The following is a 15,346-nucleotide window of genomic DNA, read 5'->3' as shown; positions in this document are numbered from 1 at the left end:
TGATAGACTGTTCCTCCACCACACCCCACTCTGTGGCAACAAATTTACTCTTTGACCTTAGTCAAAGAATATGAACTACCCAAAGAAAGGGGAGAAAGTTGGGAGGAAAGGGTGGGAGTAGGAGAAAGAGACACAGAGACCATGAGAGTTCCACAGAAAAAGAAAGTAAGTCAGACACCGACACAAAGGGGCACAGAAAAACAAAGAGGTAACAAGAGATCCGCAGAGACACATTGTCAGAGACAAACAAAAGGGGCATACCACTCAGCATGCAGATAAAATGGACAGTGAATGGACAATAAGCACATTCCACAACTCTCAGGGTCATCAAGAAGAAGACCCTTGATGGTGGCATTGAGTCCTAAGGTCACCTAGAAAGTGAGACAAGTTTTGCCCACTCCCCCTGGTTGACCAGAGGGCCCAGCCCAGCCCAGGCTGCTGAGGATCAGGAGCCATGCAATCAAAGACCCTTCCCCAGGGCTGTGCACTGTAGATGCCAGCTGGTCACATTGATGATCTCAGGAACTTGGCGTTCCCAGCAGGAAAGGAGGTGTCTGGCTTGACTCCAGTTCTCACATCCAAGATACTGACTACTAAAGAAATAGGCTGGACAAAGGCAGCTAGACATTTTCATGTTCTGGAATCACCAGACAGTCCAGCTCTTCTTCAGAATGGAGTCTTCTAGATTTTTGAGCATCCTGGTCTTATCTACCCTTCTAGTGAATGTCCAGGGACCTGGTCTGACCTACTGGATCTTTCCCAGTAAGTACTGGGGCCTCAGCCCTCGCCCTGGAGAGAGGGAAGGTTGCTGGGAGGAGGGAACAAGGAATAAGACTCGAGTTGCTTCCCACCATGTTAGCCCTGGTCCCAGGTGGGGACATATTTGGAATATTTCTTCCAATTTCCCTCTTGATGGAAGATCCCTTCAGTGAATGCAAGATTGCAGACCTGAGGCAACCCCCACTTTCAGTCCCTTTGAAGTGAGGGTCAATTGGGAATGAAGGGAGGAGTCACAGGATCCAGAGTTTATGGGAGGGGCTATAGGAATCTGGGAAGCCTAGTAGACCGTCCCCTCACCCCACAACAGAAACAGCCCCCATTCTCAGGATATCATCTCTACCAACTCCTGATTCTTTCAAATGCAGCCTTATAAAGTATTCTTGCATCCCCAGGTGTGCCCTGCCTTTGAAATAAAAGTATCCAGAAGTTTCTCTGAACTGAAGACAGTAGTACTCCATGACTATATAGTAATAATGATAATTGCTACCACTTACTGAACATTTAGAAAGTAAGGAGTTTGAGAGATCTGGATTCAGACATGGTGGGCCCAAATTCTGGTTCCACCACTCAGTAGCCATAACCTTGGGCAAGTTACATAAATTCCATGTGCTTCTGTCTCCTCTGCAAAATGGGGATGTCTGTAGAACTCAATGGGATAGTATTTAAAATGCATAGAAAAGTGCTTGGCTTATGGGAAACAGTTGACAAACTTTAATTAACATTGCTATGAATCAGTTCCTATGATTCGAGCTTTACACATTTTGTCTCATTTCTTCCTCAGTGTTCCTAAAACAATTTTACAAGTGAAAAACCCAAGGTTCAGAGAGGTGAGTGGTAAGCCAAGAGGTAGAATTTAAAAACCTGACTCTCCGATGCCAGGGTGAGGGATATTAATCACTGTGCAATAGCACCGCCCCCCACCCCGGAGGAACTCCCAAACACTGACTCCTCAAGGAGGCCAAAATGACCAGATTAGCTTAGACCAGTGGCTTTCAGTGGGGTGATTTTGCCTTCCAGGGGACATTTGCTATGTCTGGAGACATTTTTGGTTGTTCACCTGGGGAGTGCTATTGGCATCCAGTGGATAGAGGGCTGGGATGCTGTAAACATCCTACGGTGCACAAGGCAGCCCTCCCCCTCCCATAAATAATGATGAGGCCCTAGGGGCAAGGTTGAGAAATCCTGCCTTAGAGGGGGTGGCACTAGGGGGTGGAACTAGGGACGGGGTAAGAAGGTAGAGAATAAGGGGTGGTCAGAAGGGAGGGTAGTGAAGGCGGTGTTGGGAAATACATGAAAGCACCCTGCGGAAAAGGTCTCCTGTGGATGAACAAAGAGAAAGCAAACTTCCCTGACTCCCCAGAATTGCCTCAGGTTGGGAGAAGAGTGGGCACGGTGCCCTCCAACATCCACAGTTGTAAAACTGTCCTTTTCCTAGGGAGATGCCCCAGAATCCGAGAGAAATGTGAATTCAGAGAAAGGGATGTATGTACAAAGGACAAACAGTGCCTGGACAACAAGAAGAAGTGTTGCATCTTCAGCTGTGGAAAAAAATGCTTAGACCTCCACCAAGGTAATATTCAGAGCCTCAGAATAAGCAGCCCTTCTGCCCACACCCTCACCTTATGGCCATGGCGGTGGCATCGTCCCTGCTTTGCTAAGGGCTGGTCTCTGACCAAGATTGCTGGGTTGGGGAAGACCTGCAATTTAGAGCCATCACTGCCCCTGATATTATGTGTGACATTGGATAGTATCCTCATCCTGTCTGGGCCTCAGTTTCCCCAAACAGAAGATGACTGTAGGATTGTACCAGACAGTCTCATGGTTGCTTTTAACTCTTATGATTTTCTTTTTTGTTTGTTTGGACTCGTGAACTTCTGACTCCCCACTTGGCTACTGTTGGCACATTGTTGCTGGAGGTGATAATGGAGCTATTGATATTTACCAGCTTTTTGCTGCAGAGGGGCAGCCTCTCTGCTTATTGAAGTCCATCTTAGCCCCAGGACACCTCCCTCGACTACTCCAGACCAGAGGGCCTTTCCTTTGCTCCTGCAATCTTAACTCCATGGCCATCTCCTTGGGCTCCAAATAGACTATCAAAGATACTTTACTCTTTGTTTAACAAATATACATTGAGTGTCTCTGAGACTCATAATAGGATTTGACCAGTATGGTCAGGGAGGTGAAGAAGGCTTCCCTGAGAAAGCAATCTGGAGTTGTGTTCAGAAGGATGGGTAGTAAATTTAGGCATACTGTCGGCGGGGGGAAGGCTTTTGCAGGTACAGGGAATAATATGCACAAAGGCTCAGTGGTGGGGCCTGGAGGCCAGAGAGCAAGAGTACATATGAGCATGGTACGAGGGAAAGGATCTTTGGTAGGTAGGGTCTGGTGGCCTAGCATCTCCCTTTGATCCAAAGTGATGGAAATCCACTGAGGTGGACAGTGACGTGATCATGTTGTTCTTCAAGGATTTCAGGAAGAGAGGATGTGGTAGCTTGGACCAGAGAGGTAGCTGAGGGGATGGAGAGGAGTGGGGTGTGTTTGAAAAGTGTCTAGGAGGTCAAGTAAGCAGGACCTGACAATGGAGCAGAGTGGGTAGGAGGATGGTAAGTTGTTCATTTGCCTACAGGTGAGGGATTCTGAATCCAGGCTCCCTGAGTTCAATTCTTAGCTCTGGTTTTTACCAGCCTGAGCAAATTAACAACTCTCCCCCACTGTTCCTCAGTTTCCCCAGATAATAAAAGGGCCAGTGTTAAATCCTCCAAGTATGGAGGATCAAATAAGTTGATGCACATGAAGTACTTAGAGCAATGCCTGGCACAATATCCCCAGATGACATACATTAGTTTAAATTATTTGTTATTCTTGACTGGGAGCTCCTAAAGAGTAGAGGCCATGCCTTTTCTTTGTCTCTTAAAGCATCTTGCACACAGTAGGTACTCAATGAATGGCTTATTTAGTTCAGGTCAGGGTGCATTTGGTTTTACCCTCAACATTCTGCATGATCCTATGCTGAGCCAGACCACCTGCTAGGAAGGAGGCTCCAAGATGAAATCAGACACAATCTCTGCTCCCTGGGAAGCTCACAACCTCATGGAGGAGACTGAGGATGTAAACCAGTGACAATCATGCCCATGAGATCAGAAGTATGGTGGAACAATGCAGGATTGGCACCTGTAGGGGTATGGGGTGTGTATGGAGTCAGTGACATCACAGAGGAGCTGATGTCTGAGGTTTTGAAGGAAGAGTGGGAGTGTCACTAATGAACAGCAGCAGGGTGGGCAGAGGGAATGCAGCGTGAAAGGTGTAGATGTGTGGGATAGCAAAGGGTGTTGAATATTGCAGAAGCATGTACCTCAAATGGTACTGTGGTGGGGGCTGGAGCAGAACCACAAGCAGGAGCCAACCTACAGAGCCTGTGAGTCATGGGAAGTCTTGCCACGAAGTCAAGGTCTTAGCTGTGGAATGATGTGATCAGCTTTGTTTCAGGTTCATTAGGTCCTTCCCTCTGGTGGGCAGCATGAAGGATTGATTGGAGGGGCTAGAGACAGGGGCAGGAGATCAGTTCCAGGCTATCCCAACAGCCCAGGCATGAGACACTGAAGATTAAAGAGAGTGGCAGAGAAGTAAGCCAGGAGTTTTCCCTTGAGGAACTCAGAGTTTAGTTCAGATCTGCATTCATTTGCTAGGGCTGCTATAACAAAGGACCACAAACTGGGTGGCTGAAACAACAGAAACGTATTGTCTCAAGGTCCTCAGGCTACAAGTCCAAGGTCAAGTGTTGGCAAGGCAGGTTCTTTCTCAGGTTAACAGGAGAGCATCTGTTCCATGCTTCTCCCCTAACTTGTGGTGGTGTGCTGGCAATCTTTGGCAGTCCCGGGCTTGTAGACATCTACCTTCAGCTTCACATGGTGTTCTCTCTCTCTCTCTCTCTCTCTTTCTCTCTCTCTGTGTCCAAATTTCCCCTTTCTATAAGAAGACCAATCATATTGGATTAGGGATGCATCTTCCTCCAGGATGACTCATCTTAAATAATTACATCTGCCATAACTCTATTTCCAAATAGGATCACATTCTGAAGTAGTGAGGGTTAGGACTTCCCGGGAAACAAACTGAGGGTTTCAGAGGTGAGTGGGGGAGAGGGGATGGGGTAACAAGGTGATGGGTATTAAGGAGGGCACGTGTTGTGATGAGTACTGCATGTTATACGCAGCTAATGAATCATTGAACACTACATCAAAAACTAATGATGTACTATACAGTTGCTAACTGAACATAATAAAAAAATAATTAAAAAACAAAACAAAACAAAAAACATATGAATGGGTGTGGGGTGGGTAGGGAGAGACACAATTCAACTCATCACAGGACTGAAGGTAACTGCAGGATGAAAGGTGCTTGGCCATCTAAAAAACTAGCCCCTGCCTTCCCTGCCCTACTTGCCTTTTACTCGTGATCCCAGATTCTCTCTTCCTGGCATGGTTTGCAGGGCAGAGTATGTGGCTTATATTTTGTCATTTTCAAGGCACTTCCATCTCTTTTATCCATTCAGGATGTATTTATTGAGCAGCTGTTCTCTGCCAGGCACTGTGCTAAAAGCTGCCCATTCAGGTCCATGAGGGCAGTCTCACTTGTACCTTAGGACAGCCCTGTGCCACTAGCAGGGTGGGATGTTGCATTCCCATTTTCCAGAAGAGGAAGTAAAGGACAAGACAGGTAACAGGGGAGGTCGATATGCACACACTGAATTGGGAGCAGAGCCTTGAAATCAGTCTCCTCACTCTCAGGGAAGACAATGGGGATGGTGACCATGAGGAATGGGGGAGACAGATGTTCTACAGGCCTGCAGACACCCCAACAGCTCTGCTCTGGGGTCTCCCTGCAATGTGTACCATACTCCAGTGGAGCTGGGCTGTGATAAGGGGAAAAGAGCCTGCTCCATTCCATGTCTGGTGGTTTGCAGGGGTAACAATATCAGCTGCTTTCTTGAGGGGTGGACACTCGTATTGCTCAAGTCTGGGGTCTCCCTACAGATATATGCACCATGCCCAAAGAACCTGGCCCTTGCATGGCATTTTTTCATCGTTGGTGGTACGATAAGGAGAAGAATACCTGCTCCAGGTTCATCTATGGTGGCTGCAAAGGAAACAACAACAATTTCCAGTCCAAAGCCATGTGCCAGAACATGTGCCCCAGCAATCGTGAGTCCCTGGGGCGTCCTGTCCTCACTAGGGCCCTGCCAGCAGACCTGTGTGTAGCTGCTTTGTTCAGGCACGGCCACAGCCTTGGTAGGCCAGGTGCTGACAGAGCCAGCTCCACTTGGGAGGTGAGCATGCACCTGGCAGAGGGATGGACAGCGGCATTCTGGGAACTGAGGTTGGGAGAGGATGTGCTCATGATCAAAGCTGGCGAGTATGAGGGGTGGAGGGAGCATATATACATGGTGAAATCCCAGAGACCAGCTCCACAGAGGTCACAGGACATCCAACCTAGTGTTGGATCACCAGCACTCTATCCCGACCACATTCTGTTTCTCCTGTAAGGAGGAAAGCTATAGCTCCCCGGAGAAAACTCACTTTGTTTTTGCCTCCCGTGCAAAGATGCATGAACGTCATTTCAAGACTCGCTCTGAAGATAAGCTGAGCCCAAGATGCTTAGTGGGTCCTGTCTTACATTCTACCAGGCTCCTAACTGTCAGTGCATCAGGATGCACCTGAACAGCTGCCAGGAGTTGGCTCGTGATCCAAGGCTCTGTCCATGCACCTGACTGATGCTTCATGTTGGCGTCCACTCTTCCACTCCACATTCCAAGGGCTCAGCTCTTCCGCAAACAGAGCCCTGGGATCTGCATTCCCCTTTCTCTAGCTCAGCCTCGTTTCACACATGGTATCATTCTCTTTTGATCCCATCTCTAGGCTTCTTTCCTTTATGTCCGATGTCTAGAGACCCTGTCTATACCTGCATAGCTCCCAGGTTTCCCCAATAAAGTACTCTGTTTAGTCCTCTGCCTCTGTGGCTGAATAATTCATATCTGTTGGTACATTACACTTTGCAGAGACTAAAGGGTCATTGAGGCTCTTGTGACACCATTAAAGGGAGTGAGAACTGTCAGAACCTTGAGAGTTGAGAGCTCCAGGGACATTGTTATCTACCTCTGTTTCTTCAAAAAATTGTAAGACCCTTTTAAGACAAGGGTCTATGGGCATTGCCTTAGTTTGGATCCCCCAGAAACCAATCCTAGGACAAGGACATGGGTAGAGGAGTTTATTTGGGAGATGTCTCAATACACACAAGGTGGGGATGGGGTAGGTGATACAGGCAAGAGAAGAGTGTATCATGATTATAATTATGGTTACCGTGGGGGCAAACTGCAGCTTACTCCCCCTGGGACCTTCTAAGGAACCCTGTAAAACATGTGTCCAAATGTCTACATTCATCTCCAGTGATGGGGCAGCTGAGGCGTTTATTCATTAATTCCCATCCCCTCCTGGCTGCCTGGGCCTATGGAACCCCTTGCTCCTCCAGATTATTCCCCACACAAGCTGAGTAAGCTGTCAGGGAGCCAGAGAAAACCCACAGCACAGAAGTAGAGACTCTGACACTTGAAGTGGGAAGCTATCACTGTGCACTGGCCACAACAAGAAGCAAAGAACTAACGCAAGATACACTGTGGATGAACCTCAAAAGCATTAGGTGATGCAAAAAAAGCCAGACAGGAAAGGTCATATACTATATGATTCCATTTATATGACATATCCAGAATAGGTAGATCCATAGAAACAGAAAGTAGGTTACTGGTTGCCAGGGGCAGGATTAGGCTGGGGAAAATAGTGACTGCTAATAGGTAGAGATTGTCCTTTTTTTTTTTTTTAGTTTTATTTCTTTAAGTAATCTCTACACCAGAGGTGGGGCTCGAGCTCCCGAGATCAAGAGTTGCGTGGTCTTCTGACTGAGCCAGCCAGGTGCCCCTAAGATTTTCTTCTGGAGTGATAAAAATATTGTGGAACTAATAAAGGTGATGGTTACACAACATTGTGAAGGCACTTAAAAGCCTCTGATCTGGAGAAGTGTCTGTTCATGTCTTCTGCTCATTTTTTGACTTGATTATTTGTTTTTTGGGTGTTGAGTTTGAGAAATTCTTTATAGATCTTGGATATCTTGGATATCAGCCCTTATCTGTAGTGCCATTTGCAAATATCTTCTCCCAGACACATGAAAAAATGTTCATCATCATTAGCCATCGGGGAAATTCAAATCAAAACCACACTGAGATACCACCTTACAACTAGAATGGCAAAAATTGACAAGGCAAGAAACAACAAATGTTGGAGAGGTTGTGGAGAAAGGGGAACCCTCTTACAGTGTTGCTGGGAATGCAAGCTGGTACAGCCACTTTGGAAAACAGTGTGTAGGTTCCTCAAAAAGTTAAAAATAGAGCTACCTTATGACCCAGCAATTGCACTATTGGGCATTTACTCCAAAGATACAGATGTAGCGAAAAGAAGGGCCACATGCCCCCCAATGTTCATAGCAGCAATGTCCACAATAGAAAGTGTAGAAAGAGCTGAGATGCCCTTCAACAGACAAATGGATAAAGAATATGTGGTCCATATATACAATGGAATGTTACTCAGCCATCAGAAAAGATGAATAACCCAACTTTTGCATCAACATGGATGGGACTGGAGGAGATGATGCTAAGTGAAATAAGTCAAGCAGAGAAAGCCAATTATCATATGGTTTCACTTATTTATGGAACATAAGGAACAGCATGGAGGACATTAGGAGAAGGAAGGGAAAAATGAAGGGGGGTAAATCGGAGGGAGAGATGAACCATGAGAGACTATGGACTCCGGGAATCAAGCTGAGGGTTTTAGAGGGGAGGGGGTTGGAAGGATGGGTTAGCTCAGTGATGGGTATTAAGGAGGGCATGTATCGCATGGAGCACTGGGTGTTATATGCAAACAATGAATCATGGATCACTACATCAAAAACTAATGATGTACTGTATGGTGAGTAACATAACATTAAAAAAAAAGCCTCTGATCTGTCCACTTAAAAATGGTTAATCTTATCTGATGTTAATTCCACTTCATTTTTAAAAATGGTTAGGAAAAATGTGCACTAGAACTGTCTCCCACAGCTGCAGGTGAAATCAGAGGCAAGCAAAGAACATGTCTTATTAACACTTCACACCTTAAGTTGGAAAGTTCGGGGAAGAATCTTCATGCCCCATGGTTGTCCCAGGTCATAACTGATATTTAGTATTTCCTCCTGCTTCACCCATTCCAAATTGCACCCAATGATAGAGGCTCTCCGTTAGCTCTGGCATCCTCTCCTGCTTTCAAAGCACCATGATCCTGACACACACTCTCAGAAGATTTGGTTCAACCTGGGATCAACCTGTCTCCTCCAGACCACATGCTACTCATGGTAACATCTTTACTTTTTGACGATGGTTAAGGAAAAGGGGTGGCCCAAAGAGAAGAAAAAGGAGGACAGAAGGGAAATGAAGGGCAGGGAGGAAGAGACCCAGAGGGAGACTCACAAGAAAAGAGAAAAAGGCAGGCACAGAGTTAAACAAGGAGGCGCAGAGAGAAGGAAAATCAACAGTGTGAGAAAAACAAGCAGACAGACAAGTAGACATATCAGGAGAGGTGTAAGATTGGAAAGAAGAGAGCTGGGATAGTCTTGGATCTCTAAACTCCCCTGGAAAATGGAAGATGCTGAAATTGAACATTCCCTTCTCCGAGGGAGTCTAGAAGTCCCAGACAAGTTTTGCCCCCTCTCCCTGGCTGACCAGAGAGCCAGAGAGCCTCAGCGAGCTGAGAAGTAGAAGCTTCCTGTCAAGAGCCCTTTTTCCCCCCGGGTCGGTGCTGTGGGTGTCAGCTACTCCCACTGATGGCCTCGGGGACTTGGCGTTCCCCAGCAGAGGGAGTGTGGCTGGCTTGTCTTCAGTGATATGTGGCTCCTGTGCCAGGGCAGCCAAAGCTCAGAAGCAGAAGCTACTGAGGAGCAGTTCCTAATTTTGGTGCCACCAGCCAGGCCAGTAGCTCTTAAAATGGGGCTCTTGGGTTTTCTGGCAGTCCTGGCACTCTTCATCCTCTTGGGGGGAGTCCAGGAACCTGAGCTGGTTGAGGGGTTCTTTGGCAGTAAGTACTGGGGACTAGGTCCTCCCAGTGGAGACATGGAAGTTGCTGGGAGGGAGGAACAAAGACTTCTATGGATGAGGAACGCCTCCCCCACTCAGCCTGGGGTCCTAGGTGGGAGAAAGGGAGATATTCACAGTCCTTCTCTCAGACCCCTACCATCTAGTAAGATGCCTTCTGTGAGTGCAAGAACCTGAGTCTCTAGCAACAGACTCCCCACTATCGTTATGAGACAGACTCCTTCTGGAGGTGCCTGGACCTGGAGCTCATGAGATGGACTAAAGGTGCTGAGACTTTATGGGCCTTTCCTGCAAGAAAGGTCCCTCACCCCAGCACCACCCTCAGCAACTTTGAATCTTCCAGTTGCAGCACCCAAAAGTCTCCCCACACCCACACCCCCAGAGGGTCCTTGCCTGTGGAGTAAAGAATGGTCTCTTGAAGTCCCTCAGAATGCTGAGATATGAAGACCCCCATAAGTAGCAGCTAAAATACACTGAGCACTCAGCAGTGAGACCATACATTGCAGGTTGAAATCCTGGCTCCTCTCCTTAGTAACTGTGTGACCTTGGCGAAATTCACATAACCTCCCTGTGCTCCAGATTCCTCTGTTTATAAAATGTGGATATTGATAGGACTCACCCATAGAAATGCCACAAAGATTAAGGAGAAGAGAACAAGTCCACAGTAAGCACCTCATTAATATTAGTTATCATTATTACGCCCCAGGCCGCCTGACAATGGCTTCCAAGTTTTGTCACCTAATCCTCCAAACAACTCTTTAGGCAAATGAAAGAATCAAGGTCCAAAGATGGTGCCTGCCATACTAATGGTGGCACAGAATTCAAAAGCCCAGGCATCTGACTCCACAAATGGAGATCTCAGTCCCCTAGAAGAGCTCTATAGCACCCTCGCCCCCACCCAGGGAACATCCAAATACAGGAAGGCCAAGTGACCAGAATAGTTCTAGGGGAGAGCATCCTTCTTCCAGAAACCTCATGGTTGGTGGGGGTGGGAGTAGGGCTGTGTTTAGGGACTAGATGGGGAGTCATTATGAGGTTGGGAGTGGGGCCAGTGCTGTGAAAATCCGGAGTCCTCCAAAGGACAATGAAGAGAGAAAAGTCTTCTCTAACTCTGCAGTGTTGCCCTGGGCCTGGCAATGGAGGGTTCTGGCCTTCCTTCTTCCTTTTTTTCCCTCCCTCAGAGAGGTGTCCCCGGACCAGAGTACCATGTAGTTACAGAGAAATCGACCAGTGCACGAAGAACAAACCATGCCCCGGGAAGATGAAGTGTTGCAATTTTAACTGTGGAAAGAAATGTTTAGACCTCAATGAAGGTAACACACAAACCCCCTGAACTATCCAGTGCCCTCCCTCCTGACCCCCACTCTCTGCCCATCTGCCCTGGCAGCGTCGGACCTCTCCCCTGGTTCCCTGATGGCTGGTCTCTGACCAAGAATCTGGGTGCATCTTCTACTTGACCCAAATCCTAGCAGTGCTGGACGGGGGTGGGGTTTATTTCATTTTTGCCCCTGCTCAGGTATATGATGTGAGTAACAGAGTTTTTGCTTTATGGGCTTTAGTTTCCCCATCTGTAAGAAAGATGTAGGCATTAGACCACATGGTTTCTTGGCTATTCTTCTGTGATCCTCTGAGGTGCCAAGTTCCCACTGAAGTCCCATCAAATGCCAGCATGGTGTCAGGTGATATGATAGCTATAAGAAACAGGTATATGATTTATAGTTCTTGGCTTTCCCCACCCCCCAAGGCTTCTCTGTCATATAAATCCACGATGCCTTCTCTAACCATTTTTTACCTCTTCCACTCTTTCCTCTGTGCCCATATAATTGTACTCTAAAGAGGACCATCAAGGACCATTCATTCATTCATTCATTCATTCAACAAATATTTACTGGTGCCCCTTACACACATGATGGGACCCACTTGCTCAATATAGGCCAGGGGAGGCAAGAAAGGTTTTTCTAAGAAAAAAAGATCTATGATTTAAGATCTGAAAGATGGGCAGTAAGTAGGCAAAAATCGGAGGGAAGAGCTTTCCAGGCACAGCTAATAGCATGTGCAAAGACCCTGTGTGAGGAGACAGCAGGCTCAGGCCTAGAAAGTCCAGAGACCAGAGAGTGAGCATGCTTGTGGTAAGAGAGAGAAATATCAGGATGGTGAGGCCATGATAGGTAGGCAAGGTTCTGACAAGGCAGGGTCTTGCTGGCCAGATTAAGGCGTCTGGTCTTGATCCTGAGAGCAACGGAATATCTACGTTCAAATCCCTTGCCATCTTCTGTGATCTTAGGGAAGTTACTTAGCCTCTCTTAACTTCAGTTTCCTCATCTACAAAATGAAGACAAGAAGAGGACCTACCGCCTCAGATTATATGTCAATATGTATCAAGTGCTAAGAACTTTAACAAATGCTGTTGTTGTTGTGCTTCAGACTATGAGGTTCTGAACAACTCTATTTGTACCTCATAGTACTATGCACAAAACAGTTGCCCATCAAGTATTTCTCAAAGTTCAGGATATATTTGATTTTGTACTGTGAACATTCCTGAAGCATGTCTCAGTGCCAGATTACCTGCTAGAAACTGGTGTACCAAGATGATGTAATGTGCAAACCTCACTTTCTGATGGAGGAGTCAGAAAATATGAACAAGCAATTACATGGAAGAGATCAATGTGTGGGCAAGATTGAAAAGCAATAAAGAAAAGCAAACAGTGAAGAATGGAGCCAGGAGAGACATTATAGAAGAGCTTGATGTGTGGGAGTGTTTCGAGGAATGAATAGGAGTACACCTAGTAAGCAAGAGAGGAGTGGACCCTCCAGGCATGTGCAGAAGCATAGATAAGTGTAACAGCATAATATTTTTTAGCAAGTTCATGCTGCTCTAAAAATATCATGCTCTTTCATTCTTCCAAGCTTTTGCACACACCTGGAATATTCTCTAGCAAGGCAGGCACCCAAGCAATACAGCTCTTCCATCTCCTTGCAGACATATGCAGTTTGCCAATGGATATTGGCCTCTGCTTGGCCCGCATTCCACGCTGGTGGTACAATAAGGAAATCAAAAGCTGCTCTAGATTCGACTATGGTGGTTGCAGTGGGAACAGTAACAACTTCCAATCTAAAGCTGTCTGCAGGGCCATCTGCCAGGAAATATGTAAGTCTCAGGGGTCCCATCTCCCATGCTCACCTGTACGGGTGGGAGGTCTGGGTGTTGATTGGCCCATTCCAGGAAGTTAGTAGGCCTGGGGTCGATAGAACCAGTCCTCGCAGAGGGGTAAATAGGGGATGCTTTGGGAAAGAGAAGGTGGGAAGAAGAGCAATAGTCAAAGGGAAATCAGCAAGTATGAGATGAATAGGGGGTGCAGAACGAGGAAGCAGAGGGGTGGAGTATCCAAGATGATGTCAGAAGAAGGCCCAGTGAACCAGCCCAGTGCTGGGCACCCATCACCCAATCTCTTCATTTTCCTTTTTAAGGTGATTAGAACCAGGACAACCACATGCTTTATTGATCAAACTAAGAAACTTTTGAGAGTGAAAGGGGAATGCCATTAATTATTACATTGGGACAACAGGTTTAAACTGGCACTTGACTGGAGAAACCAGAGCACACGAGCACCCTATGGCTCCAAATCACTCCACTTCTGGTTTCTCTTCCTGTGAAAAGATATAAAAATGACCCCAGCTCCTTTGTTCCATTAACTACAAGATTTGGTTCCTGAGATGAGTAGGGCCCAAGCATCTCATCCTTTTCTGTTCTGCTATCTTGCAGAGTCACCATCTCCCTCAGTAGGATAAAAGGAACTGGAACAACCTCCAGAATTTGGCTCATAATTCAGGGCTCTCTCCATGTGTGCCTGACTGATGCTTCATATTGGCTTCCTCTGGCCAAATCTCAGCTGCCAGGACATTGACTGTTCCAAAAACCAAACCCCAGGATTTGCTTCCTCTCTTTCCTCCAGCCCGGCTTCTCTTCAAACACAATGCCCTTCACCCTTTAACCCCTTCTCATTGTCTGATCCTATCTCTTCCCTCTTACAGCACCTGTGTATGCTTCAGAAGCCTCCAGTTTCCCTAATAAAGTGTTCTGTAGGTCTGATATTTCTGAGAATGAATAATTCACATCTACTCCCTCTGTGCAGTGTTTGCAGAACAAGAAATTGTTGGGTCTTCCAGTGACACCAAAAGAAAGAGAAAAGTATGGAAATCCTGCAATTTGGGAACTCTGATGATGCTGTGGCCCTGGTAAAATTGTCATGAAATGCTTAGAATGGAACCATGTTTGCTCAAGTGAGGGACCATGAGGCTTGAGCTCCATTAACCTGATGGGCGATCCATCTCCAAAAAGGCTGTGGGCTTGTTTCCTGAGCTTTCAATAAAGGATACACTTCCAGAGTCCAGCACAGACACTACAAAATAGAAGCTAACTGGGGAGAGACATGAAAGGAGGAGATGGGGCAGCAAAGAAGAGATGTAGAGGAAGGGAGAAGAGGGAAGGATGGAGGAGGAAAAGATACTAAATGACGGCACAGTTTTAAAGCAGGGACCTACAATTCTTTCACTCACTTCAGTCTAGAGGTAGAGTCCATGGAGTCCATGGCCCCTCCCTTTGAATCTCGGCAAACTTTGACTAGTAGAGTAAAGCCAGATGATGCTGTGTGACCTCCAAGGTTAGGCCAGAAAAAGTGTACTCCATCCTCTTAGGATGCTTGTTTGGGGGGGTGGGTGGCGGGGGTGTGAGGCAGCTGCCATGGAAGAGGTCCAGTTACACTGAGACAACCATGCTGGGGAGTCCCAAGCATGTGCTCTGGTTGACAGCCCCAGACACGATCTACCTGAGAGCCAGTGTCAGTTCCCAGCCATGAGAATGAGCTTCTAACCCAGCAGAGCTTCAGATGACTGTGGCCCCAGCAGACATCTGACTACAACCGAGTGAAGACTCTAGGAGAGAACCACCGAGTTCATTCCCTCCCAAATTGCTCAGCCACAAAATGGTGAGAAATAGAAAATATTCTGGGAAATTTTATTCACAGCAATAGGTAGGAAATTGGAACAAATGGGAAGGAAGTGAAAGGAAGAGGAGAGGCAAGGAGGGGAGGGATAGAGGAGAGGAAAGGCACAGAGAAGTCAAGGGGAAGGAAGACTTTTGGGGACGGTCCCCCAAAGGGATGGGGAGGATCAGAAGGTGCCAGGCTTAAAGAGGGGGCCCCACAGCAGGAGGCTTGGCCACCACAGCACACCAAAACCTGGATGTATTTTTTAAATGAGTTCATTGTCTGGTATAACTTGAATCAAGAGGCTCTAACAAGGGTTGGGATCCACTTACTGTTGAATAAGTCCTTTCCTCTCCATGTCTCTCTCTTTAAAAAGGGTAGGTTAAACTGATGAGTATTTCTGAAAATGCTGTTA

General features: G+C 46.8%; 1 protein-coding gene across 1 annotated transcript; it reads left to right on the top strand.

Moving 5' to 3' along the window:
• Positions 1 to 671: 671 nt before the first annotated feature.
• Positions 672 to 14,055, top strand: LOC114223219 (eppin-like). The gene is made up of 5 exons (XM_088026651.1): positions 672 to 762; positions 2,216 to 2,350; positions 5,811 to 5,978; positions 11,128 to 11,259; positions 13,979 to 14,055. Exons 1-5 carry the CDS (start codon positions 672 to 674, stop codon positions 14,053 to 14,055), a joined length of 603 nt encoding a protein of 200 aa, XP_087882777.1.
• The last annotated feature ends 1,291 nt before the right edge of the window (positions 14,056 to 15,346 follow it).

This window comes from Eumetopias jubatus, unplaced genomic scaffold (genome assembly GCF_037043125.1).
Source record: "Eumetopias jubatus isolate StellerSeaLion01/CBP00866 unplaced genomic scaffold, mEumJub1_p1.0 scaffold_9, whole genome shotgun sequence".
Classification (NCBI taxonomy): Eukaryota; Metazoa; Chordata; class Mammalia; order Carnivora; family Otariidae; genus Eumetopias; species Eumetopias jubatus.
This window is presented reverse-complemented; position numbering and strand designations above follow the sequence as displayed.